A 24,877-nucleotide genomic window follows, 5' to 3' on the forward strand; every position below is an offset into this window, starting at 1 on the left:
ACAGTGAGTGAGTTATTAATATAATAACTTTAACATTAACACATTGGGAGTAGCCATTTGCCCACCTAAACAATTTTAATCATAAAAATTTTGTTTCCGTCCTAAACAGTTTCAAATGTCTAGGGTAAAAATTTCACTTCTGTCAACAAGTACCAAGACTGCCACAATTTGAATTAGTAGAATTTTTTTTTGTTTTTGAAGCTTATTTCAATAAAATGTTCTTTATTTAGATTAATTGGATAATAGTTCAAGAGAACATCATCCATAAGCAGTGATTCATTAGGAGTTATCAGTTAAAACAATCGAGATTTCCATCTCTTTAAAATTTATATACACGTGTGTGTGTGCAAGTACACACATACCTATAGGTACATTCATATAAATGATCTAACTTGTAACAATGATTTGTTTTTGTCTATTTCAATTCTATCGACGTTCATCGGTCTGATATTTTCAAGCCGTGTTTACTGATAAATATATCCAATGATGGTTCATCTATCTCCAATGTAGTGATTTCATATCTTGCTCAGCCTCATTGAATCATAAGCCTTTACTGATACTAGCAATTTTTTTTTTCATGATTGTTTTAAAGTAATTTTATGGTCTTATCTTAATTAGTTATATTGATAGCCTTATTTGAATTTATTTTTTTATTAAACAATTTACGTACTACATATAGTTCGTAATCAGCGCACTCATTGTACAATAAAATAGATGAGTAATTAAATTCACATTGAAATCTAACTGAACATAAAATAAGCAATGTATATAAGCTTAGATTTTTACTTTACATCCACAAGTATCTAGGAAGGACCACTGTAGTTTGTGTGCTGTAGTAGCCCAGCTAGTAAATAAATAATAATTATAAAAAATAATGATAAAAATGGATAATTAACCTGGAATAAATATATTGCAAATAATAAAAACAATTAAATTAAATATTAGTAAAATATGTAAGTATACATCAAAAAGACCTCTGTACTAGTTTATACTCGGCACACTAAGCTTTATCATCAACATTAGGTCTTATAGCAATCAGAAGCAGACTGGAGTTTTCGTTCTCATATCAATACTATAGTCAAAAATTAAAAATCAATCGTTTCTAGTGGCTGAGAACTCATTCATTAATAACAATGAGGCATGAGTGAATTTTATGCATGATTCATAGTGAAAAGTGTGCCGTTGACAAGACGTGGAGGTGTAGTTGCAACGCCTAGGCCTAAAGTGAAGTAATTGCTACTACCGGTGGGTGGAATGTAGACCAGGTCCGCTCCAGACAGAAGTAGTTTGAACCGTACCCTAATCGTACCCCTCTATGAGGTTGAGCTAGAAGTCACATCTGTCTTCATCATTCTAGTAACTGTCATCTTCTTTATATTTACTATAAGAATTAAAATAATTATATATTCAATAATTTTTAATCCACCATACATTTTTATTATTATTAGTTATTTTTATTTTTCATCAAGAAAATTCATTTTCATTCACCTAGAGAAAATCTATTACTCCTATCAACAAAAAATGTCAATTGCACTTTACGTAGTAAGTACTTTGAAGAGAGTAACTCATGACTTTTAAAATAAAATAATTCAAAACAAAAATATAATTAAAAATTACTGAGGTCAAAAAGTTATAGCCTGTTCAATTAAAACTCATTGAAGAAAATATTTGATGGCGTCAATAATTTTTGCGAATCGATTTTATAAACATCTTCTAAAGTCATGCATTATTAAACCCCATACCTGATGACTGTTAAAGAACGACTTTTGCATTAAATGATAACCTCGATGTGCTCTAAAAAAGGCGAATCCAATAATGTTCCAATCGAATCCAATAATGGAAAGTATAGTTTGTATTTGATCTGATCTTGACAATTCTATTCTGATAGTAAATAATATGTCTATATTTTTTAGACGCTAACTGTATTCTTAACTTTAATTATGAATGGAATATGGTCCGGGTGCGGTCAAAAAAAAAATTTTTTAATTTCAATGACTTTGCAAACTAAAAGATAATTTTTTTTTTTTGCTCCTCTATAAAGCTTACATGATATATAACTGAAACTTGGATGTGATTAGTAATCCTTTTAAAATTTAATAGTAATTTTGTAAAAACGTGTTCTTTTCAATTTTGATATTACTTCAAAGAAACTGTATAAAACTTTAGGTTTTTTATTTCTTTTTTTTTTTTTTAGAGAGAGATAAACATGGAGTATTTTTTATATTCAAATATTATATACAATGCAGTATTCCACACTTCAACAAGGTTGTAGTGCTAGTAGATAGTAATGTATTAGTAGTGGATCAAGATAGAATTAGGAATTATCGTAGCAATCCAAGGAAGCCGGAATTATTGGATAAAATAATAGTCCCGAAATAGGGCAAACTTTTACAAAACCTGATAGAATTAAAAAGTCCTATATCATTGTTTATATTTTAAGGATTGAAAGTTCAAAGTGCATTGATTACAGTTCGATAAGTAATTCACGCAAGGAATTTAATATATCATCGTTGATGTTTAGGAATTATAAGTTCAAGGTACATTTCTTACACTCAATGTTAATTATTAAAAATATGTTGGGGATTCTGAGTTTTTTGTTAACGAACTTTTATCTTAATGATTATAAGAAAAAGCTCTATGCTCACAGTTTGAATTTCACCTAACTAGAATGTCACCTAACAACATGGTTGAACTTGTTTACATCATGATCCAACCTACAAGGCCTTATTATTCTTTCAATGATATCAAGAAACCGTAAAGATTGAAATAGTAGCTTAATATAAATAAAATTGTGACATATTAAAGTATCTCAAACAGCAGAAAAAATAAATCCTAACGACTTCCCGGTTCTAAAAAAAATGGCAATGCAGGGAAAAAGCCGTAAAAATCTCCTACGGTACACAGTGTACCAAATCCTTAGGTATCTAAAGTTGCAGAAAACAATAGCGGTGCAAGGTAAAAGCAGTGTGAGTCCTTGGCTGGGTTCTTTCAGCCTTTACAAAGCCTTGAGTGAAAGAAGAAGAAATAAATCGAAGAAAAAAAGCCCCTCCCCTGGGTAACACAAAGCCTTAATTATCTTGAACAAAAATAAATGTAAAGCCTTAAATCTGTCAGGTTGGAGAAAAACAAAACAGTGGCAAAAGATGAAAGATGACCATGAGACTCGTGCTGAAAATACTAAGCCATCAAAGTGGGTGTATTCTCCTGCAGTAAATGGGAAGTAAGGTGTAATAAACGCTGTAAATAAGATGTTAATTTTGAAACCAATGGGTCAAGTCATGGTTATCTCAATTAATACAAAATATAAATTACGAAATTTTCCCATGTTTCACACTGTTAATGGCGTAGACAGAGTAGATATTATTAATAATCAAATTAGTAATTTATTTGATTAATTAAGGAAAAATAAATAATTTTTAATCGGTAAATAAATAATTAATTTCAGTTAAATTATAATTAAGGAGTAATTAAAATTTTACTCTTGTAGAACAAAGGCAAAACAGTTTCCTACAGGCATTGCTGCAAAAAATGGACCACTTCCCATACTATCCCAAAACTAATAAGAATAGTCGAATAGTAGAATAGCGATAACATACAAAATGAATTTATTCTTACAACTATGAACGTATTCTATTCGAAAACGAGGTAGAAAAAAAAGGCACCTGATTATGATAATGGAAAAGTGACCTGCTGAACGATATTTGACAAGGCTGAGAATATACGGCTCATTGGTCTGTTACCACTGAATAGGTCATGACCCTTTGAGCCAAGTTGCCGTGCTGGAGTATGCTGAGCACAAGGTAATTGACCAATACCTTATATCTCACATTCAGCCCTATTATCGATCTCACCATACCATCGGGATTAGGAGTTAATGACTGCTTATTTTTGGAACATTTTATATTTTTTCCTGGTCTAAAAAGTTGTAGTATGTTCTACATGCAGTGGAGAGTTTCTTTTCTCTTGAAATTGAGCATTTAATAACAGAAATAGAAAAGAAATTTTATTCTGGGACAGGGTATCTTCAGAATAATAGTAATATACAATTGAAAGAAAATACATCTAATCTGAAACTAAAATATAAAAATAACTTAATTTATACAGTATAAAATACATCAGTAAACCAAATAAATTAAATTCTTATGCTAAATTAAAAATAAAAGAAGTAGAAAGGTCAAGGAAAATAAGCAACTAATTGACAAGTAATCTCTATTCACACTTATATAAGTAGATAGATACATCCAAAGACGCATGTACATACTTATGCATATACGAATAATAATATGACACGTGTTTAAATGTGTAGATTGTCAAGCGACTATGGAATATATAAAAAAATGATTCACTCTCGACCCTGATTCCATTCTTAAGTTAAGGTGTAATGATTGGAGAGCGTCAATTTGGAAATGAGAGATTTAAATGAAGATAGGGAGGAAGCATGTCGGATATTAGAAGGGAGGGTATTCAAGAGGGTAGTGGAGCGGACTAAAATGGAATGTTCAGATGTTTAGTTTGTGGGAAAGGTTAATAAAGGTCAAAATGGTGGAATATTGTTTTTTGTGGCAGTAGATATAGGAAGGGTACTGGAAATTGATGGTTTGCTGTAAGTAACAACAAAGGGAAGCCGTTTGTGGCCGAGGGAGTTAATGCGTCCCCTTTAGCAACCTGGTCACTGTAATGGCGTCGGTAAAAATAGATTTAGAAGTATTCTGCATATAAAGGTCGAAAAATTAGTGGATCGAATTAGGAAAATTATTGATAGAGAAATTGAACAGGAGGGGAGAATTACTCAAATCCTGGGCTATTCCTGTGGAAAGGTTCAGAAAAGAAGATAGGGATTGATTAAGAACGGCAACGGCTTGAGTTCAATCGGAAAGAAATGATTGGAGATACCGAACAGAACTATTGAAATAGGATAGTGATTTTATTTTGGTAAAAATAATTGAATGGTCCAGGGAATCAAAGACTAAACACCCGGTAGTTTAGGAGTAAACAGTATTGGAGTAACAGGAGTAAACCAGAAACAGAAATTGTCTTTGGAAGATAATGACTGAACTGGGGATCCCCGGGAAGTTGGTTATTTTGACGAAACTGAGCAGAGTCATAATACAAGGGGAAGTAATCTGAACCCTTTGGAATCACAACAGGTCTGAGACAGTGATGGACAGCCCTGTAAAAGGTGATTAGAAGAACATCACTTAAAAATGGTTGGGTGTAAGTAGGAATGAAACATAAACTTCTAGGATACTCGGACGATATTGCAGTCATAGAAAGTAACCAAGATAATACGCAAAGAGGCGTAAAGACACTAATAAGAGAAGCAGAAGAAATTGGGTTGCAAGTAAATGATAATAAAACAAAGTATATTATTGCAAGTAGGAAAATCTGCCCTAAGGATGTTTTCTGCGTTGATGGGAGATCGTTTCCGAAAGTAGACAGTTTGAAATACCTTGGCACACAATTATATTAATAAAAGATCAACTGACAGATAGACCTGCGCCTAACAAGCGCAAACAGAGCCTTCTTCTCTGTCAAAATACTAAAATACCGAAAATATTTAAAAATCTTAAGTTAAGGGTGTACAATTCCATTACAAATCCAGCTCCGATATACTACTTTGTTATCTAACAGGCATCCCAGAAAGCAGAATCGAGAGCTTTAAAAGGAAAGTGCAATTACTAGAGCGATCTGGTATCAGAGCCTTAACAATTGAGGGAGAAAAAAAACAGTGAACTGCTTGCAGAGATGGGTCAGTCAATATCTCATAATATGGAGATAAGAAGTTTAAGATAGGCAGGGCATTTGGCTAGAAGCAATCCATTAGCATGTCTCTACACAATAATGAATGCCACTATAGTTGGCAAGAGACCGCCAGGGTGGCCAAAAACCAAGAGGATAGACATAATCAACAAAAATGCAGTAACCACAAGAAATGAGCTGCATGCAGTAAATTGGAAAGCAGTAGTCCAAAGTAGGGAGGGTGGAGAGGGCTGATTTGGGCAGCCAAAGATTTTTAAGGCTTGTAGAGCCAACTAGAAAATAACTTTGAGATAGAAAGAGGTTGATTTTTTGTTTTAAAGTAATTAGAAAAGGTCCGTTCTTGAAAATAATAATCCAAAATATTTAATTAATAAATTTTATGATTCATCAAGTAATACAATGAATCATCTTTTTAAAACCTAACCTCTCCCTGCCAGTTTAGGAGGTACTTATGGGTCCCATAGACCCACCTGTCTTGTTGTGGGTGAAGAGATTTTTATATATACAACCAAAAAGAGATAGGCTAAAAAGAAATAAGAAAGCTGAGGGCTATGATTAGGTCTAGTCTGTTCCTATGTGATAATAGTCTTCACTTTACTTTACTGAACTTTACTTTACTTTCACTTTACTTTACTTTACTCACATAAATATTTACATTCTTTAACATCCAACATTTCACTCATATTCTGTAACACCATTACTAAAATTCATTATTTTGTGTGAGATTCATTTGAAGTTTTAAACACTGAATTAATTTCAGTGAAACTGTAGTACAAAATAAAATAAGGCAAAATTCTCCTTGAAAGCTCAGAAATCACACTATACTTACTAAAATATCATTATTTTTGAGTTATGAGGTTATTAGGGATATAAATATGTAGACACTGATAAACCGAATACACATATAGTTACATATAGATCACTTTGGTACCGTTAGTTAGAAATAATCTTCAATATGGGGGTTTCCTCTCACTTATTACCAGAACAGAATTATTTCCAGTAAATGAAAAAAAAATCAAAACAAACTAAACTATGGGAACCAAAAACAGTTAATCAATACCAATTTTTTTGGAACATTGAGGAAGAAAATAAAATAACTATTTGTATTATACAATGACCTTAAGGAGCATATTTTATAGTCATAGTTTTAACTTTTGTTTCATAACCAGCATGTTGAGTTTTATTAAAACATGTACATAAATTATGGAATATTATTTTTTATTTAAAATTTTTTTTTTATTTTTGCAGGAATTCAAACTTGTGTCGTAAAAGACAAAATTTTTGCAATTGTAACTTAATTGTGCCTGATATTATTCATTTTTATAGGTAATATTTTTATTATCTCAAAATATAAATAGTAATTTGTATAGGTCAGTTTTTAAATAGTATGATTTCTTATAGGAGTGAAAAAGAGGTGTTAAACATTAGTAAGTCTGATGGTGTATGTATAAAGGCTGCTGGGAGGTTCCATGAAAATGTTTGGATACATACAACCGCTATTGAGTCGACATCACATCAATTGAAAAATTTGGGGTTAACTTCTTCTTCCTTTAAAGTACTACAAGCACCATATGGACCAGGCCCTGTTCATCTTAACATTCTCCGGTATTGGAATTATCAGTATTTCTTAACTTAGAAAGTAATAGCACCAGAACTTTTCATGAATGAAAAATTAAAAAACCTAAAATAAACCGGTGCAATCAGTCTAATGTCCAATGTCCAATTATTTTTCTATGATAAGCGTCTTCCTACATAAGTAAAATTAAAAAGTTTAGATCACACAGAAGTTGTTTGGTCATATTTATTAATAAATTAATTTTTGTGATAACACTTTTAGTTGCATCACTATTTCAGTTTTAGGGTATGCACAATCATACCTTTACTGATATCAGAATAAGTGTTTGTAGCTTGTAAAAACTCTAAAATAGAAAAAATAACTTATTAAAATATTTTAGAGTGTCATTAATGAGTATAATAAATATATATTTTTTATTGTTATCTTATACGTATACTTAAAATAAGTGAATTTACATAATAAGACCAGTATTTACAAAAAAGTGATAATTAATAAATCAATAAAATATGAATAGTGCCGAATAGTGTGTTTTTTTATTTTCTGCAATTGTTGTCAAGAAATGATTCATAAATAACTTTATAGTATATCATGATGTGTTTATTGTTGACTGTTACTGTAGACTTATGTGAGGAAAGGAAGGTGAAGGAGGTGGAGGTGTGGTCAGGATACTAATAGATGATACTTATTGGTGTTCTTCACTGCCGTCTGCATTCCCTTATGATATTCTACTCTTTTATAAGCTATCCTATATTGACTCAAAAGATTCAAATGTAACATGAATAAAATTTTGGTTTTCAGACTTAGGTACAATCGATTTTATATAATTCGGCTTAATTGTGATCAGGCCCTGTTAAGATGTTAAAAATAAACACAAAAAAGGCTGTTTGATGTAACATAATTTAAGTTTGCTAAACCCAATAATAATTCACTTTTATTGTTAAAAAATTGTAGCAGATAAATAAAACCATTTTTTATGTAAATACAACATTTGTAAATGTACCATAGCAATCATTTTCACAGCAAAACTGATCAAAGTGAAGAATTACATGCACATAAGTATATGAAGTTATTAGTATGTTGCAAACATATTTAGTAGATATCTGTACCTCGGAGGGATACAACACTATGTCCATTTTTTTCCATATTGACTTTATTACAGAGTTAAAATCAGCTTTTCTCATATTTCTTAGAGGAATAGAGCACTATGTCCAAAACCAGTTAGAACCGGATATAGCATGTTTTAAAACAACACCAAGTCCACTTTCATTTAGAGGGATAGAACACCATTGGTGTTTTATCCTTCTGAAGCATGTGAATTACTACTGGACATAGTGTTGTATCCCTCCGAGGTACAGATATATAAAATAAAAATATGAACTTATAGAATACCAGCTCTATGCAAGTTACATTAGTCAAGGAGTCACCTGCAACTGTACATGCACTGATAAACCCGAAACCTGAACAGCAATCCTAAGCCCCTATATTCCTGCCCTGACTTCTTGTACAGTCAGTAGTCAGTAGTCAGTCAGTCTCCAGTCCTGTATCTCATTCGTACATGTCAACTATTAGACTCATAGTGCCATTTATTGCTTATGTTAAATAAGTTCTCAAATGATGTAATATTTTTGTAAATAATTCTGTAAATGATCAAAATAAACTTATAAACAATTTTCCTGTTATAGAAAATATGGAGGAATATTTTTGAAGAATGACATTTATCTACTGAGCCGACTGGATCAAATGAGAGGTCATGACTGGAGCAGTGCTGGTGAGGATGACATAGTTGCTGGGACCAAAGATGGAATTACCAATGGAATACAATTCAAATTGAAGGAGATTCTATTCGATAAAAACTATGGAGCTCTATTCATCAAGGATCTAGTTCAGAACTGTACATACTCAGCTGTTCGTTTAGGCTTAAGATAGCCTGATCATAATATGTATTAAATATGACTTATAATACAAACATCCTATTTGATAATTTAAAATTATTTATAAACAAAAATGGACAGTACAATCATTTGCTTAGAGATAGGTATTGATGACCAAAATGTTTGCACCTTTAATCAAGACCAAACAAAGATTTTTTTAAACAAATAAGTAAGGTATCATTTTTGTACTATTTGATGTCTGAACAATATGGGGTGATAATTTGATTACTTTAACTTTTTTTTAATTATATCTCAGGGATTTATGACTTTTGAATAACCCGTGTAAATGTAACCCGGAAAAAGGAAGGATAAAACTCTTTTAAATATGTAATAAAATTTAGAAAATCCACACGGAAACCTAGATGTTTCTACATTTTACTCCTTTATCTAATGAATAACTTATTGTTTTCAGACTGAGTTAGGTAGTCAGTCAAGATTAATTTATCAGATATAATAAAACAAGTTTATTTGTTTATTTACTTGTATATGGAGGATGAACACAGGCTTGGAGCAATAACAACAATCCAGATTCAAATTCAGAAAAATGATTCTGAGAAAGTAACCTGAAGGTTTTCAGAACCCAAGATAGGCATATTTTGTTGTGATATAAAAAAAACAACAGAAGTAAGTTACAGGCTTTTCTAAGACCATTATATGTTTGCACTTGTAAAAGTTTAATCTTAGACAGAGATATTAATACAAACACATTTAATTGTCACTAAGTACATCAAAAACTAAAAATGACTTTAATAATGGACATTGGTTGTTGCTCCAAGCCAGAGATATAATATAAATAATATACAATTTACAAAAATATAAATAGAGGGTTAAATAAATGTGAACAAAAATAATTAATGGTGGAGTAAATTGTGGAATAATCCCTAACTAGCACAAAACAGTTTCCTTCTGTTAGTTTTTTTTCTTTTTTTTTCCTGAGGTCCTTTCCACAACACAGAAGGTGAAAATAAGGTAGTTTTTATAAGATTAATTTGTTTCAGTCAACATTCAAGATACCGCTGATACTAGATAGCAAATCATTTTTTTATTTCTATAGGAGTGTTGAGCTATAGAATATTGTTGAGGAGCTCATGATGTTATGAAAACAATAACAATGATATATTTATTACAACTAATTTTTCAAAATCTTTTATTGTAGCATTTTATGTAGCATATAGATTATTACATACAAATAAAAAACTTTGAATGTACTTATTTATTGTAATAATATTGGTTTTTACATATTTTCCAATAAGAAATAAAAGAAAATGGAGTTTGTTTTTTTTCTAATGGAATACTTTTGAATTTTTTTTTATTCTATGGCTCATATTTACAAACCCTAATCTACTTCCTAATGTCTGATATTCACAATTATTAGGGTACACATTAGGCAGATATAGCCAGAAAGTATTATGCAGTTAAGATGTATTTATCCAATTTCCGTTCATATGATGACTCTACCAGGCTCTTACAAAGGAGTCTTTAGACAATCTATCACCAGCTATAATGAGTTCCTTGTATCCTATAATACCATATTACTTGGTTTTGAATTGGACTTATTTTCATTGAATTTTGTTTTTCAGTATAGATTAGTGTAATTTACAGACTAATTACTTTATATATTTTCAGTTTCCATCATTCAAAAATAAATACATAGCACATTGATTATAAAAACAAATACTGATACAATTGTGTAAAAACTAGTCCTTATTCATAAAATTTCCTTCTTTACAAACAATTAGAGTAAGTAAAATACTGTGATTATGAGTATAAATATATTTAATTATTACATGAATTTTTGAAAAATGGTTGAACAATTGAAGGGCTCTCTCTAAAATGGCTATGACTGCAAAATTTAACAAAACGATTTTTTAACAAAAGAAGTTTCTTTATGGCGTAATCATATTCTGACTAGCAATGAATGAGTCCTCAAAGAAGGCTCTTAGGTTCCAAAATTGAAACTTTGGGTTCAAGGTAAGTCACTTCTTACACTTGAAAAGTTTGAAGAATTATAACTTTTTTAAAGGAAGCTCTTTAAATGTTGTTTTTATTTAAAGCTATGTTTTAAAGTATCTTGTGCTACAAAGAAATCATTATTATTTTTTATGAGATTTAAAATTATTTTACTAATAAGTTTTATTTGTATTATATAAAAGCATAAGCCAAAGAAAATCTAAATATGCTACTTAGTTAATTGTGAATATATTAATTAGAAGTTCTCACTTTTATATACATTGGTTATATTCATATTAGAAACAATTAGTACCATAATCTGTACTTAAAATTGTACAATTTACTGTAATATGTCATATAGTTTTGCACTTATCAATAAGAGTGATTTCACCTGTTGTGCCTACTTGTAAGATTATTTTTTTAATTGAAGATATTGTGTTTTTATATTAAAGAAATATATATTTTAATACACTTGACATAATTTATTTATTCAAATGTATTATTCTTCTTCTCTTTCCTAGCCACTACAACCCGCTGTTGAGGTACTGGGTATAATCTAGTCCAAAGTGATTAGATATACCTACAATAGGAAAATTGATGTAGCTATGAAAAAGATACAAGATGGAAACTCCACTCAGTAAGCTATAAGCTTAGAGTAATACGGAGTGCCATCTCAATGTAGGAGATGGCAAGTCCTAAATGTATTCGCTTTAGATCTTTGCAGGACCATTCCAGCTAGTTCTACCAGGACCATATGTATATACTCTCTCTGTTAGGTATTTGCTTGCAATCGAGGGAGTAGCCAGTTCTGCAGGCGTTTGCTGTTGCTTCCTGGCGAAAGAACAGAGGTATAGAAAGGAGGAGAGATACACAGAACACAGATCAAATTTGAGACAAAAATCATAATTAGAGACAAAATAAACTGATCCACTAATGTATATTATTCCTTACTACCTCTGAATGAGGTGGATTCAAGAGACACACTAACTGGGTTTCTCAGGAGAGCATTAAGTAAAATCTCTGGGCTAAAAAATGACATTGTGAGATGCTACAATAAGATGTTAGCTGTTAGTGTATCAGATGATTCTATTATGGTCTTTATACATTCCAGTAATACAATAATATAATAAATGGCTATGCATAAGTTATATTAAAGTATTTACACAATTATTACAAATTAATATGTGATGATAGTTTGGCTGAAGACATTAGTGGTTCACATCTTGGTATCTAAGTCATGTCAGGTTGGCTCACTGTTCTAAAATAGTTATTGGGTAACCAGCAGATAGTAGTGTCCCTAAATTACTATTGATCTCTGGCCTCCAAAATCAGGCCCTACCAGTTTCACACAACCAGCATTATTGCCCTCCTTCCCACCAAAGTTTCAGTCTTCCAGGACTCCTTGTGCCAAATACTTCTCCTGATAAAATTTTCTTTGGAGTCTCAATGTCAGACCATTCTTGTTATTTGGCTTACCCATCGGAGCTATTCTGCACTTATATACACTTTGCAATATTAGGATCACTGTTGATTTTCCAGGTAGAAATCTTCATTGATATCAATCAAGAATCTACTATGTGTATCTACTATGTTATAATCTACTATGTTGTCTTCGATATAAAATATTGGGGAGAATTTTATATGCCCTAGGGAGAAGGATAATTTGAGAAACAAAAAATAAAATTCAAGCATTTCAGATGGTTTGCCTCTTTATGAATGGGGATAAAATAGATTTATGCCATGCCATGCTATAACAGTATTTTTACAATAATTGGTATTACAAGAGTGTTTAAAACAATTTGAGCTGAAGTATTGAAGAAATACTACACTAAATATGTTAAGTCTGTTTCAGAATATGTAACATTTAACTTAACTCAACTGATTTCCAATTTCCATGTCCCAAATAAATGCTCTTCAAACTACTAGAAAGAATTGTTCAATCACAAATATTCAATTTCCTTACAGTGATCAATTCTCTCGATTTTTCATTTTCACAACACGATCTGCCCTGGGAAAAATCACCTCTAACTTTCATACTGTTCTAGATGAAAAAAAAAATTAACTGTACTAATAATCCTGGACTTTGATTCCTTGGACCATTCATTACTTTTTACCAAATTAAAATCACTATCTTTTTCAAACAGTTTCATTCTTTGGCTCCAATCATTCCCCTCCAATAGAAATCAAGCAGTTACCATCTAATGAACCACTACCTTCCTTCCTTATTCTGTCCTCATGAGTTGCTAGGGTTTGAGTGTTTCTTCCCTCATGTTCAATTCCTATATCAATGATCTTCCTATTTCTATTCATTACATTTTTACCACACATAACTGAAGACTTCCAAGTCTATTTATCCCTCCCACCCTCTGAGTTACTACGAATAGTGTTTGTCTATATTCAGGAAGAGCTAGATAGGATTAGTGCCTGGGAAAATTTGAATAAATTAAGGCAATACACTACGAAAACTTAGGCCATTATCAAAGGTTCCCACTCCCTATTTAGATCCTATGCTGCCTATTCTACCTTAATCCTTACTGATCATCCCATCACTTTCAGCTCCTCTGGTTGTTTTTTTGATTTTATATTTATTTTTGTTTTAGATATCGTATGAACTAAGTTATTTCTAGTTTTTAGTTGCAGGATATGCTTTCATTTATAGTACATTTATGTTATACTGAAGGGTAATCGCCCCAGAATAAAATTTATTTTCTATACTATTCTATCTATGAGAGATGTTAAAGCACTTGAGAATCATGCAAATAAATTTAGTGAAATGATTCATTAGCCTTACAGTCTCATCTCATGCCTCATAGATAGTCCATCATATATTAAGCAACCACAGGCAAAGCACAAGAAAACAAGAGAGGAAAACAGAAAGTATCAGGTTTTAGATATTTATCTTCTGTTCTGTCATCTGTAATTGTCTCTAGGGATGAGGAATAACTCTAATAATTAAGTGTAAATGCTGACTATAACACCTTATAGGACCCTCCTGAGACACACTCTGCTTCTATAAAGTTGGTACCTGACCCTTCAACAGTTTAGGAAAGATAATTCAAACTTATTGCCAACCACATATATCATTGTTCATGAAACAGCACATTGATACAGAGATTATCCCACACATTCCACAGCTTGAACATAAACATAAATGGATTTTTATCATATGATTCTAACTGATCTTGAAGCAACCTTAAGTCATCTTCTTCTGAACCAAACTCAGATGCAGACATATTTTTATTTTTCATTTCAATTCTAGAGTCTTTCAGCAACCACTTGCAATTCAAATCATCTGCATTCTGAAACCAGCCAATATATTTACTATCAGTGCTCAAACATTCACTCCAAAGATCTAATATATGATTTCTATGCAAAGAAGAAATATATGGCAATATGAAAGTTAAAAGGCAATATGCAAAGAATAAGTATCAATTGTATGGAGCTAAGTGTTGGGTGAAGTTAAATTGACATTTAAACCTTATAACTGGCATAGAAATGAAGTATTTCTGAGCGACAGGCAAGAAATAAAGAGCCCAAATCAAGAAAGACAGGGTAAGGGAGCAGTTTGCCATACTCTCACTGTAAACCATGCTACATTGGTATCAAGTGGCTCGGGCATGTATGTAGGATGTACAAGAATCGAGACCCAAGAAATGTAATGGAAGTTCGACCAACTGGGAAAAGATTACTATGTAATAAACTTATAAACAGATTGGGAATTGAAAAAAGAAATTCTCTTGATGAATTGAAACTGCTGGTACAAACCCAAGAGGACTTGGTTCAGAGGGATAGGGCTTCTCTAGGCTGAGAGGCAACCACAGGATCACACAAAAGAAGAAGAAGATACAAAAATCAAAGTAACATTTCATTCGTTCACTTTCACTGCTTCAGTATTTTTGTTGTAAGATAATGACACAATGACTAATAACACATATATAACAAATAATAGTAAATACAGTTTTTAAAAAATACAATAAAATAAAATGCACAAATACCTGAGCTCCAGCTGTTTTATAGAATATATTTTTTATTTAGTTTAATAATTTTATTAAACTAATTTTTTTAGAGACTACCAACAATGGCCTGGTTACATATCTTTAATTAATTTTCATGATCTAGTTACTTAATTGAAGATGTAATCAACATTTTAAAACATTTATTTTATAAATAATTCAATGGAACATTTTAGGAAATTAAAATCACTTTAGTTTGAAAATAATAGGTTATATACTGTGAGTGAGTAAATACATTCAATTAGTACTCTTCAATGATTTTTGATAATGAGATTATTGCTTGTTTAGTTTTTCAAAGATGACATAAAAGAAATACAAAACTTTTATAAAAGTAGTGGTGCTGGTCATATGAGAATGGATGACAATTTGGGTTCCTTTCATAACTTGGAATATCTTGAAATGCCTCAAACGAATCATTCATTAAGGGCAAATAAAGTTCTTGCAAGGAGCCGTAACACAGTTTCATTGTCTGCTCTAACAGTAAGTACGAATGTGTAAATATATTTTATTCATGACTTAGAAACCTTAGTTACTTACTAAGTACCAGGCCAAGAAGGAGCCTGAAACTCAGATGAATGGACAGGATAAAGAAAAATGCCATAACAAACTGGAAAGCCATTGCCCAAGATAGACAGAGGTGAAGGAAGCTGTTAAAGGTTGCTAAAGATCTCCAAGGGCTGTTGGCCAAAAAAAAACAAACAATACACACACATATGAAACCATGCAATCCTTTAATTATCCTTAAAGTACTAAGTATTATGAATCAGCAAAACAAATTTTTTCTACGATGATTCTAGTACGCCAACAGATTTAGGAAAGATAGTCTAAAAATTTCTGAATGTGAAAAGCTCTGATTGTTTATTGTTATCACCAAAAATAAATGTCTAATCCCTGTTGATGACCAAAAAGTTTTGCGTCTTTAAACAAGACCAAACAAACAATACCTAAACACTGATAATATATAGGATTTATTATATATGTATCATTACAACCCATGAGGAGTTAGGGGTGCAGTACTTTGTAAGGAAGTACTGTTACTAGACCAATGGTTGTGCAAGGAGGTGATTTGGTCAGAATCAAGCTTGACCGTCAGATTTTTCTCCAATTAAGGATCTCCACTTCATGAGGCTGAAAGGAGGGGCTCCTGGACCTACAGGATTGACTCACAGTGTGGGGTGTTTTAGGGGTAAGTCATTTAAATATATATATTTTTAGTGATAACAATAAACAATCTGATGGTGGCTTTTCAGGTTCTAAAATTTTTAGGAGATTTTCTTTCCTGAATCTGTTGGGATACTAGAAACATCATTGGAACTACTTGTTTTGCTGATTCTTAATTATAAGTACTTCAAGGACAATTAAAGGGTTGTATGGTTGCATATATATGTGTAATGTTTTTTGGTTGACCTATAGCCCAATGCTAAGTTAGGTTGACATTTCCTCTCATTACGACCTTTGGTCTTGTACACTTCTTTCCACTGATCTGCCTCATTGCTGGCTCCTCCATTTTCTGGAATTCCCATCTCTTGATCCGGAAGGCACCTTACTTAGGCCCATTTAAAATCCTTAAATTTCACTTTCTCTTTCTACTATGTATAATACAAGAATTTCTTTAATTTTACTATATACTTTTTGTTTACTTATTTTGTTATTTTTTACCAAGCAAAAACATACTTTTTATTTATGATTTAAGTTTATGTGTATAGAGTTATTTTTAGATTCTTTTTGTTTTTTGTATAGATGTTTTATTTCAGCAACTTTATTACAGTACACATTATAATTTTTAACTGTTTTCGAGAATTGGTGTTGCTTGCAAAATATTCTGGGAAGCTGAGGCATATGTTCCCTGTGGCTATCCATCTCCCCCCTTCTGAAGATACCTAACACCATATTTAAAACAATACTTAATTTTAATCAATATTAAACTATTGATTATTGTTATTACTATTATTATTATTATTTTAATGTACCTGGCTGACAAAATATTAATAAGATTCTTTTTTTTTTTTTTTTCAATTTTGGTTATTTATATAACCTTTGGCAGGCCATGCCTTCTCCCTGGGCATACTTAACTACACCCTAGTCTTTAAGGATATGGTTATTTGAAATAAATGAAACTTTGTTTAAAACAAATCACTTTATTTTGGATTGGCTTCAGGGCTAAGGAACATTGTCTCAAATTGTTTTCTCATTCTATTTCTCTTTCTAAAAATAAGAGGAATATGTGATTCATCATGGAATAATAACTGTTCAATATTTCCCCCTTCTTCAGTACATTTTTACCTTAAGGCAGAAAATTATGGTAATAATTATGAAACAAATATAATAAAAGTGATTTCTAAATTTTTGTTTGTGGGCTAAATATAGCAAGTGATGTTAGGAAATACATTAAAAAAATAAATAAAACACTCTGATAAATATACTCTTTTATTTTTTGGTAGCACTCCCAACTATCATCTCTTAGATAATCATAAAAGGATTGTTTTATAGGCTATAATATATTATTTCAGGTTAATGTCATTAAATTATAATACTTTAAATAATTTAATATGATGTATTAAATTATTGATTTAAATTGAGCTAATTATTTTTAGAAAGAAGAAACACTTTTTCATAAAGAAATGGTCGCTGCTTTAGGAAATGATTGGCCATCAAATGTGAATGTAAGTGATATTAGTAATATAACTTGTTTGAAATACCACTAGAGAAATTTTTTATGTCAAAAGCTGTATTTAACATCTTGATTTTCAATCTTTGAAATTAACAAAAGATTGAAAACTAAACAAAAGCAAATAATTCAATACCATCTAAATAGTAGATTAAGCATGAGATTTAAGAAACATACTGTGTAAATTTTTTTCAGTTCCTTGCATCATGCCCTATTGTCATCCATGGTGTTAGACCAATTAGCTGAGATAAAGCTGTTGTGACTCAATGAGCACAGTGGATAGATTAATTCAGAAAGCTTAGGATCTTCTAAGCAATCCACACCAAAAATACCTTATACTTGCAAACCTGTCATTCCAGCAAATGATGTTAAGCCATAAACCATGGTTGGTTTGGGGCTCTAAAATTTGCTTATCTCTGTTTAACAGACTCATAGGTTCTTGAATGCTTTGTTTGTTACTATTCTGATGTGACTGTACCATTTTAGTTTGTGGTCCAGAATGATTCATAGATATTTTACTTTCTTGCACAGATACACCTGAACTCCGTTCAGATTTGGTAGTTTGATCCTAATATTTTTCTTTTTATTGAAAATACAGCTATTAACATTTTGTGGATTGATGACAAAGAAGAAAGAAGAAATTCTGTTTCATTATTGACTCAACAACCTATTGGTGAGTCATGGCCTCATTGATCAGCTTCCTTCAGTTATCACGGTCTTCTGCAGGCACTTTCCGATTTGAGTTCCAAGCAGGCATTTTGCCTTAGGTCACACTTTCCTGCCATCTGAGCTTTAATTTTCCTTGCCTTCCCCCCCTCCCCTACGTCGGCCCAAGCCTCCCATTGAAGTCCTCTACAGCCTGTTTGACATACCGGGAGGTTATTTACAGGTGACTAATGCTGGTGCTTTCTTGTTTAATGAAGCACCTCAGTGAGAATCTTCTTAGGGATGCCTCAGGATGGCCAACATCCTGACTACATGTTTGGCCCATTGCAATGACTGATGAGTATAACAGCATTTGGCTCCTTTGTCAGGTTGTATGGTTTCTGATTTATGCCTATGCCTCTCATTTCTGATGATATATATATTTCATTTCCAGTATGTATTCTCCCATGGATGCAGTGAATGATTGTAATAGTTCCTAAACTTTTTTATAATAACTTAAAAAAACTTCCTCTTATGCACACAAAATGTACTATTGGGCCAATTACTTTAAAATCAGTAACTAATCTCTTAAACTCATTCTTCTCTATTGATTCAGAGTCCATAAATACTTAGCCCCCTGTAAGGATTGGTTACCTGGGCTGCTCAGCTTAACAGGATTTAACATATGAAGGTGAGAGTGGAGTTGGGAAGGAAAGGCTAGGTGATTGTGGTTATGTAATGCACATCACTCGCCCTAAGGACGCTTGGGGGGCTAAAACCATTCCAGTGGGACGTCGCAACGGCTTTTGCATTAATAACTGGTGAAATAAAACTATGTAAAAATTATAAATATTTCAAGGTGAAAAAAATTAGATAGTGTTTGAGTGTGTGATAGAGAGTGCGTGTTTGTCCCAGTGCCCATATATTTAACAGGATTCAGATCTGACTTTAAGTATAATGTACAACAGGATTAAGATCTGAAATTTAAGTAATTATATACAATTTAATAACCAAGTACAATAATGTTAGTTTCCTTTGTGAATTAAATGCATTGCATTTTAGCAACAGAGTATTTTCTTCTGTTAGTATTGGAAAAAAATAATAGTTATTATCCAGACTATTTGTGAGCACTAGAGATGGATAAAGCCGCCCGATTCATTACAATGAATTTTTCATGAAACACTGCTCAGCAAAACATTGAGATTGTGACAACTATTTTTCATGTCAGATAACTTAGTTATGTAGTAATTCAGTTAACTAAGCTGCCATTACTTTCTCTAAGGCCTCAAATTGAGTCAGTTAAGAGCAGATTACCCATGTCTAATGTTCTCAAACATATATTCAGCTATCCAGCAGTTAAATTTTTTCTTAATAATATTAGCTTACATCATCAGAAAGGTTCAACGGATTTGTTGACAATCTCTGCAGAAGCAGGTCATCTCCAGCAGTATGTTGGCACCAGAAGCCTTCAACTAGTCAGCCCACAGATAATGCAATTATACAATTAAGCCATCAAGTTAACTCAAATGTAAGTGAATTTTAATTATTAGGCCTATGGATTTTTTTTTTCAGAACTAGAAGTCTTTGATTAAATTTTTTGTGTATATCAAAACATACAAGGAACCCATCATTATTTAAAAATGACATCTTTAAACTTCACTCCAATTATGAACAAATTTAATGTTAGTTTGAGTGATAATTAAAGCAAAATAGGTCATACAAAGTACCTCTGTAGGAAAGTGTATGTGTGTCTATAGTCCTAACACTGAAAAAAATAATTTCATTTAAAAATTTTCAGTTTGAGTGTTCTCTATACAGTTTTTCTCACAACTTTAGAAATTGGGACATCGTCCAAAAACACAAAAACTTACAAAGAAAAGAAAAAATTATTTGTGTTGTGTTAGAATTGGTCACTGCAAGTTCTCTCTTGGTTATCTATATGTCAATGTTAGGTCAACATGTTCTAGCTGTAATATGATTATAATGGTGAGCACATCCACCTTGATTACCCAGCCAGGGCCAGATTAACAATGGAGCAGAAGTAGAAAATACTATGGGCTCCTCACCTAAAGTACAAAATGTTTAGTATTTAGAATTTGTAACAGCCCTGACTAACAGATATTTTTGCTTCGAAGAAATGTTATGGTTAATATCTATATTTGTATTTTTCTTGTAATTGTATTAGTGACTAAGGATTAAGATTAAAGTATTTCCTATGGAACATTAATAGACTCTATTAAATATTATCCAGGGAATATATTCAGTTGTTTTTAAATAAAGCCATTTTGAGACTTATAATCTTATTGCATTGGTTAACCTTTATGCCACCATCTAATTTGTAACTAATTAGTAACCACTGTAAATATCATATTTCATTCTAGTACTCCAACGAAAGGAGCTGTAGTATCTGGTGTATTAATAGAAACAATTATAGGTATAAGAAATAATACTTATGGCCTACTTGCTATTACTAGTATGATTATAGTAAAATTTGAAGTGTGATTTTTATAAGACATTCTATTATATAGCAATGATTAAATTAATTTATTAAACTCTATTTTAGTTTCTGGTTTTTATAAAGAAAATTGAAAATACTGTTTATTACAAGAACCTTTTTTGTTGAAAATTTGTAGTCTTTGACTTGTGATTTTTAGCAATTCAGTTAATGTAAAAGCAGAAAGAACTGAGAATTAATAAATTAATCTACTTAAGACTACAATGACCTTTTTGTATACTTTAATTCTAGGCCAATGTATTTTATAAAAACAGTGAGTATAAATTTATATAATTGTACTGTGATGTTTCAGGCTACTTGGAACAGACTGGATGAGTGGACAAAGATGATTTTTATGGCAATTATAATTTCAATATTCATTACATTGATGCAAAGTTTTGGTATATTATAAACAATCTATCTTAATCTAAGTTTTTCATATTAATTTGTGACTAATTTGTTAAATACTTGATGTAAAGTTAACATAATTATTTAAGCCTATTATTGAATGCTAAAGTACTCACTTTTTAATATATAAAATTTCTTCAAGTATTTAAATATTTTAAAAGTTAGTATCATTAGGAATTGGTATATATAATTTAACATTTATAAATATAATGAGGTGTTAATAGTTGACTGTAGATTAATATGAGGAGATGTCTGAGAGATTTCAGGGTGCGGTCAGAAAAAAAGCAGAAAAAATAATTTAGTTATTTGTGCCGACGATTTTACCTGAACTGCAGGCCTTCATCGGGGCTAAAAAAAAACAAAAAGAGATAACAACTATCACTCAGAGTAACATAAAAAATAAAGGAAAATAATAAATGAACAAATTTGGAAGTACACATAACAATGAATTAAGTAGAAAGTAGTTGATTCAAATAGAAGTAGATAGTAGTTGATTGATAACAATAGAATATGGAATATATTACTATAGAAGTAAGAATTATACAAAATAAATTATGTAAAATTAAAAAAACAGAAATTATTGAAGAAATAAATATACTGAAAGGCGTGGAAGAAACTGTATATGATGAGTAGTGGAATTAACATAAGATAAGATATATCGTATGGCCTATTCATCCAAGTCTCCACTATCCCATAACCATCCCCTTATACAGATCACCACCTTACATCCCCTTCTTACTGATAACATCCATAAATACTTATGTTACACTATCCCCAACCTTGCCTTTAGATCCCACAACAAACTTTCTTACATCTACTGTCATCTTGAAGATCTTATTCTTCTTCAATACTGACTTCATGTTGTATACTGTATTCCACTCCTAATTGAAACTCATCTTATATTGGTGAAACTAAAATCCTGCTTAAAAACTGCATAACTCAACAGAAATATTCTGCCTTTTCGTGTTACTTTATTGCTTCCAAACTGTCTGAACATTTCATGAAACCACTCATTTGATTTCGACAATACTTCCATACTACCATACTAGCCACTGTCCCTATCCATGACAAATGACTACTTTCTGAAAGCATTTATATATAATTAGATTCTTCCCCTGTTAACTATAATACCGACCAAAACAAACTATCCCTAGCCTGTTCCCAAATAGTCAATTTATTAAAACACCCTTAACATTTTGTGTTCTCAACAACTTACTACATTACTGACCCTCTGCCTTTTTCTATATTGATTTCGCCTTTTATTATTTTTTACAGTCACCTTTCATGTACAGGTCATTTCCATTTTCTCATCTTCATCATTGTCACTAATTTATTTAGCCCAAATATATATTTCTACAATTTTCTGACCTTTAATTATCATGTTTTTTTTATTTCACAAGAGTTATTATGTAATTTCATTTCATTTCTTCTTCCTTATTTTATCCTAATGGTCTTTCATGGTCACTCATACTTGGCGGTTGCTGTTTCTGTTCAATTTAATATATTTTTTTGTCTACTCTAAATCGGCGAAGTTAAAAATTCAATCAATCTCGACAGAATATCTGCCAGAGCATGTAAGTCTTCCTCTCGTTTTTAATATTTCTTTCTTTCTTTGTTTACCATTCTCAATATTTCTTCTCCCTTCTTATTAATCCCCCCCCCCCCCTCAAAACACTCTATATTTATTTTAGCTTATTTATTCACCCATTTACATTACTATACATTTTTTATCCATTGTAACATATTTTTTTCTTACTTGTCCATTGTATCATATATATAATTTTTCTTTCCTACATTTCATTGTGTTGATTTAAATTGTGTTTTTCTTTATTTTAAAAACCACTTACACATCTTATTATGTTAATACCATTACTCATCATTTACATTTTCTCAGCATCTTTCATTATGTTTTTTTCTTTAACACTTTCTGTTTTTTTTACTTTTTATAATTTATTTTGCATAATTCTTACTTATATAATATTATATTTCATCTTCTATTGTTATCAATCAACTACCATCTCCTTTCATTACTATTAATCAACTATTTTCTACTTAATTCAATGTTATGTGTACTTCCAAATTTGTTTGTTTATTATTTTCCATTATATTTTTGTCTGAGTGATGGTTGCTATTTCTTTTTTGTTTTTTTAGCCCTGATAAAGCCCTGAATTTTGGATTGAAACGTCAGCACAAATTTTTGTTTATTTTTGCTCACCGCACCCCCAACCATCTTTTCCTCTTATAAATATAACCTACATTTGTAAAGTTTTTAGTAGTTAAATAAAAGAAATGATAAATATTGGACTAATTCATGAGATGTCATTAATATTGTAGGAAAACATAATAGACATATTTATTAGTTGAAAAGTTCTTACAAAACATGTTAAAATTTTGAGAATTATTAGATTTTAAGCATAATTTCAATCCTTAATATTTTAACTTGAATGGATTACTTAATGAAAAGTAGTTGATAATGTAATTGTAATGATGGTGGTTGATAACCTCAGGTGATTGTGACCTACCTAAAATATTTCGAAGAGTTCTGTATTGACCAATGTTGGTATGATAATTGAAGCCTAAGCAATATCTTTAATTTCTTAAATCCGCTAATCTTCCAACTTAAAGGCATTGAAAATGAAATACACTGAAATACAAATTGAATTTGGTCATTTAATTGAGAAGGGATCACTGGTCAAACTTAGCTAAGTATCCAATAATGACAGTACATTTTTTGAAATATTAATTTTATAAAATGCCCAGCTTGAGGGAAAGTGAAAAATAGAGTTCATTATAAATTATTTAAGTTAAATTCAAGTCTACTGAATGGTAAAAAAATAAAACAATATACTTTTTCAAATGTATTGACTACAAGACACGGGGTAACCGTTCCAATTCAGGGTGCTGGAATGAACACCGTCGGGCGTTCATTGTTGGGAGAATTGTAATGACCTTCAAAAAACCTTGATTTATTTCCCATAGTTCGGGACGCTGGTGAAGTAAAACTTTTTCTAGTTCAGTACGGAAATCATAAAAAAAATTAAAAATTCTTTTCGGAACCAACCCTGGTAATTTTTGCTTGGTAATCCAATGTATTTTTTTCAGTTTTTTTTTTTTTTCAGTTCGGTACAATTTTTTTTTTTCAGTTTTCATTACTTCCCTTCGATTTATCGAACGAGTTTCAGTCGCAGGAGCATTATTTTGTAGTCTAATTATCAAAACAATATTGTAACAGCGCTCCCCATTAATAGATATAAAGTTAGGGATATCGGATAAAACAATATCTGGCATATTTGGCCATGAGGTATCAAATTATTAAGTTATATATATTTTTTAAAATGGCTTAATAATGATGGTAAAATGTAATAATAATTTCTAAACTCTTCTCGGAACGTCAGTTTCCTGAAAACGTCACGGAAGGATATAGTAAAAGAG

The 24,877-nt window shown here is 31.0% G+C and overlaps 2 protein-coding genes across 8 annotated transcripts in view; both read left to right on the top strand.

Annotated features, from left to right (window-relative positions):
* LOC106689314 (uncharacterized) overlaps nucleotides 1-11,700 on the top strand; it is a 54,774-nt gene extending 43,074 nt beyond the window's left edge. For 2 of the 7 annotated variants that reach the window (XR_010843465.1, XM_014434226.2), the window contains 3 exons: nucleotides 7,009-7,086; nucleotides 7,162-7,365; nucleotides 9,019-11,699. Coding sequence is in view for 5 of the 7 variants with exons in the window: in XM_014434226.2 (XP_014289712.1) it covers nucleotides 7,009-7,086; nucleotides 7,162-7,365; nucleotides 9,019-9,262 (526 nt within the window). In the remaining 2 variants the exon portion in view is untranslated. Of the gene's footprint in view, nucleotides 1-7,008; nucleotides 7,087-7,161; nucleotides 7,366-9,018 lie in introns of all 7 variants that reach the window. The other 5 variants (XR_010843466.1, XM_067047558.1, XM_014434228.2 and 2 more) reach the window with 3 other exon arrangements.
* Nucleotides 11,701-15,269: 3,569 nt separating this feature from the next.
* The window catches only part of LOC106689315 (uncharacterized), a 13,383-nt gene continuing 3,775 nt past the window's right edge, over nucleotides 15,270-24,877 (top strand). The window contains exons 1-5 of the mRNA XM_014434229.2: nucleotides 15,270-15,449; nucleotides 15,519-15,710; nucleotides 17,825-17,893; nucleotides 19,925-20,071; nucleotides 21,351-21,438. Coding sequence (XP_014289715.1) covers nucleotides 15,579-15,710; nucleotides 17,825-17,893; nucleotides 19,925-20,071; nucleotides 21,351-21,438 — 436 coding nt within the window. The 5' untranslated portion in view covers nucleotides 15,270-15,449; nucleotides 15,519-15,578. The remainder of the gene's footprint in view (nucleotides 15,450-15,518; nucleotides 15,711-17,824; nucleotides 17,894-19,924; nucleotides 20,072-21,350; nucleotides 21,439-24,877) is intronic.

The sequence above is a fragment of the Halyomorpha halys genome, unplaced genomic scaffold (genome assembly GCF_000696795.3).
Source record: "Halyomorpha halys isolate HHAL.00 unplaced genomic scaffold, Hhal_1.1 Scaffold1329.1, whole genome shotgun sequence".
Classification (NCBI taxonomy): domain Eukaryota; kingdom Metazoa; phylum Arthropoda; class Insecta; order Hemiptera; family Pentatomidae; genus Halyomorpha; species Halyomorpha halys.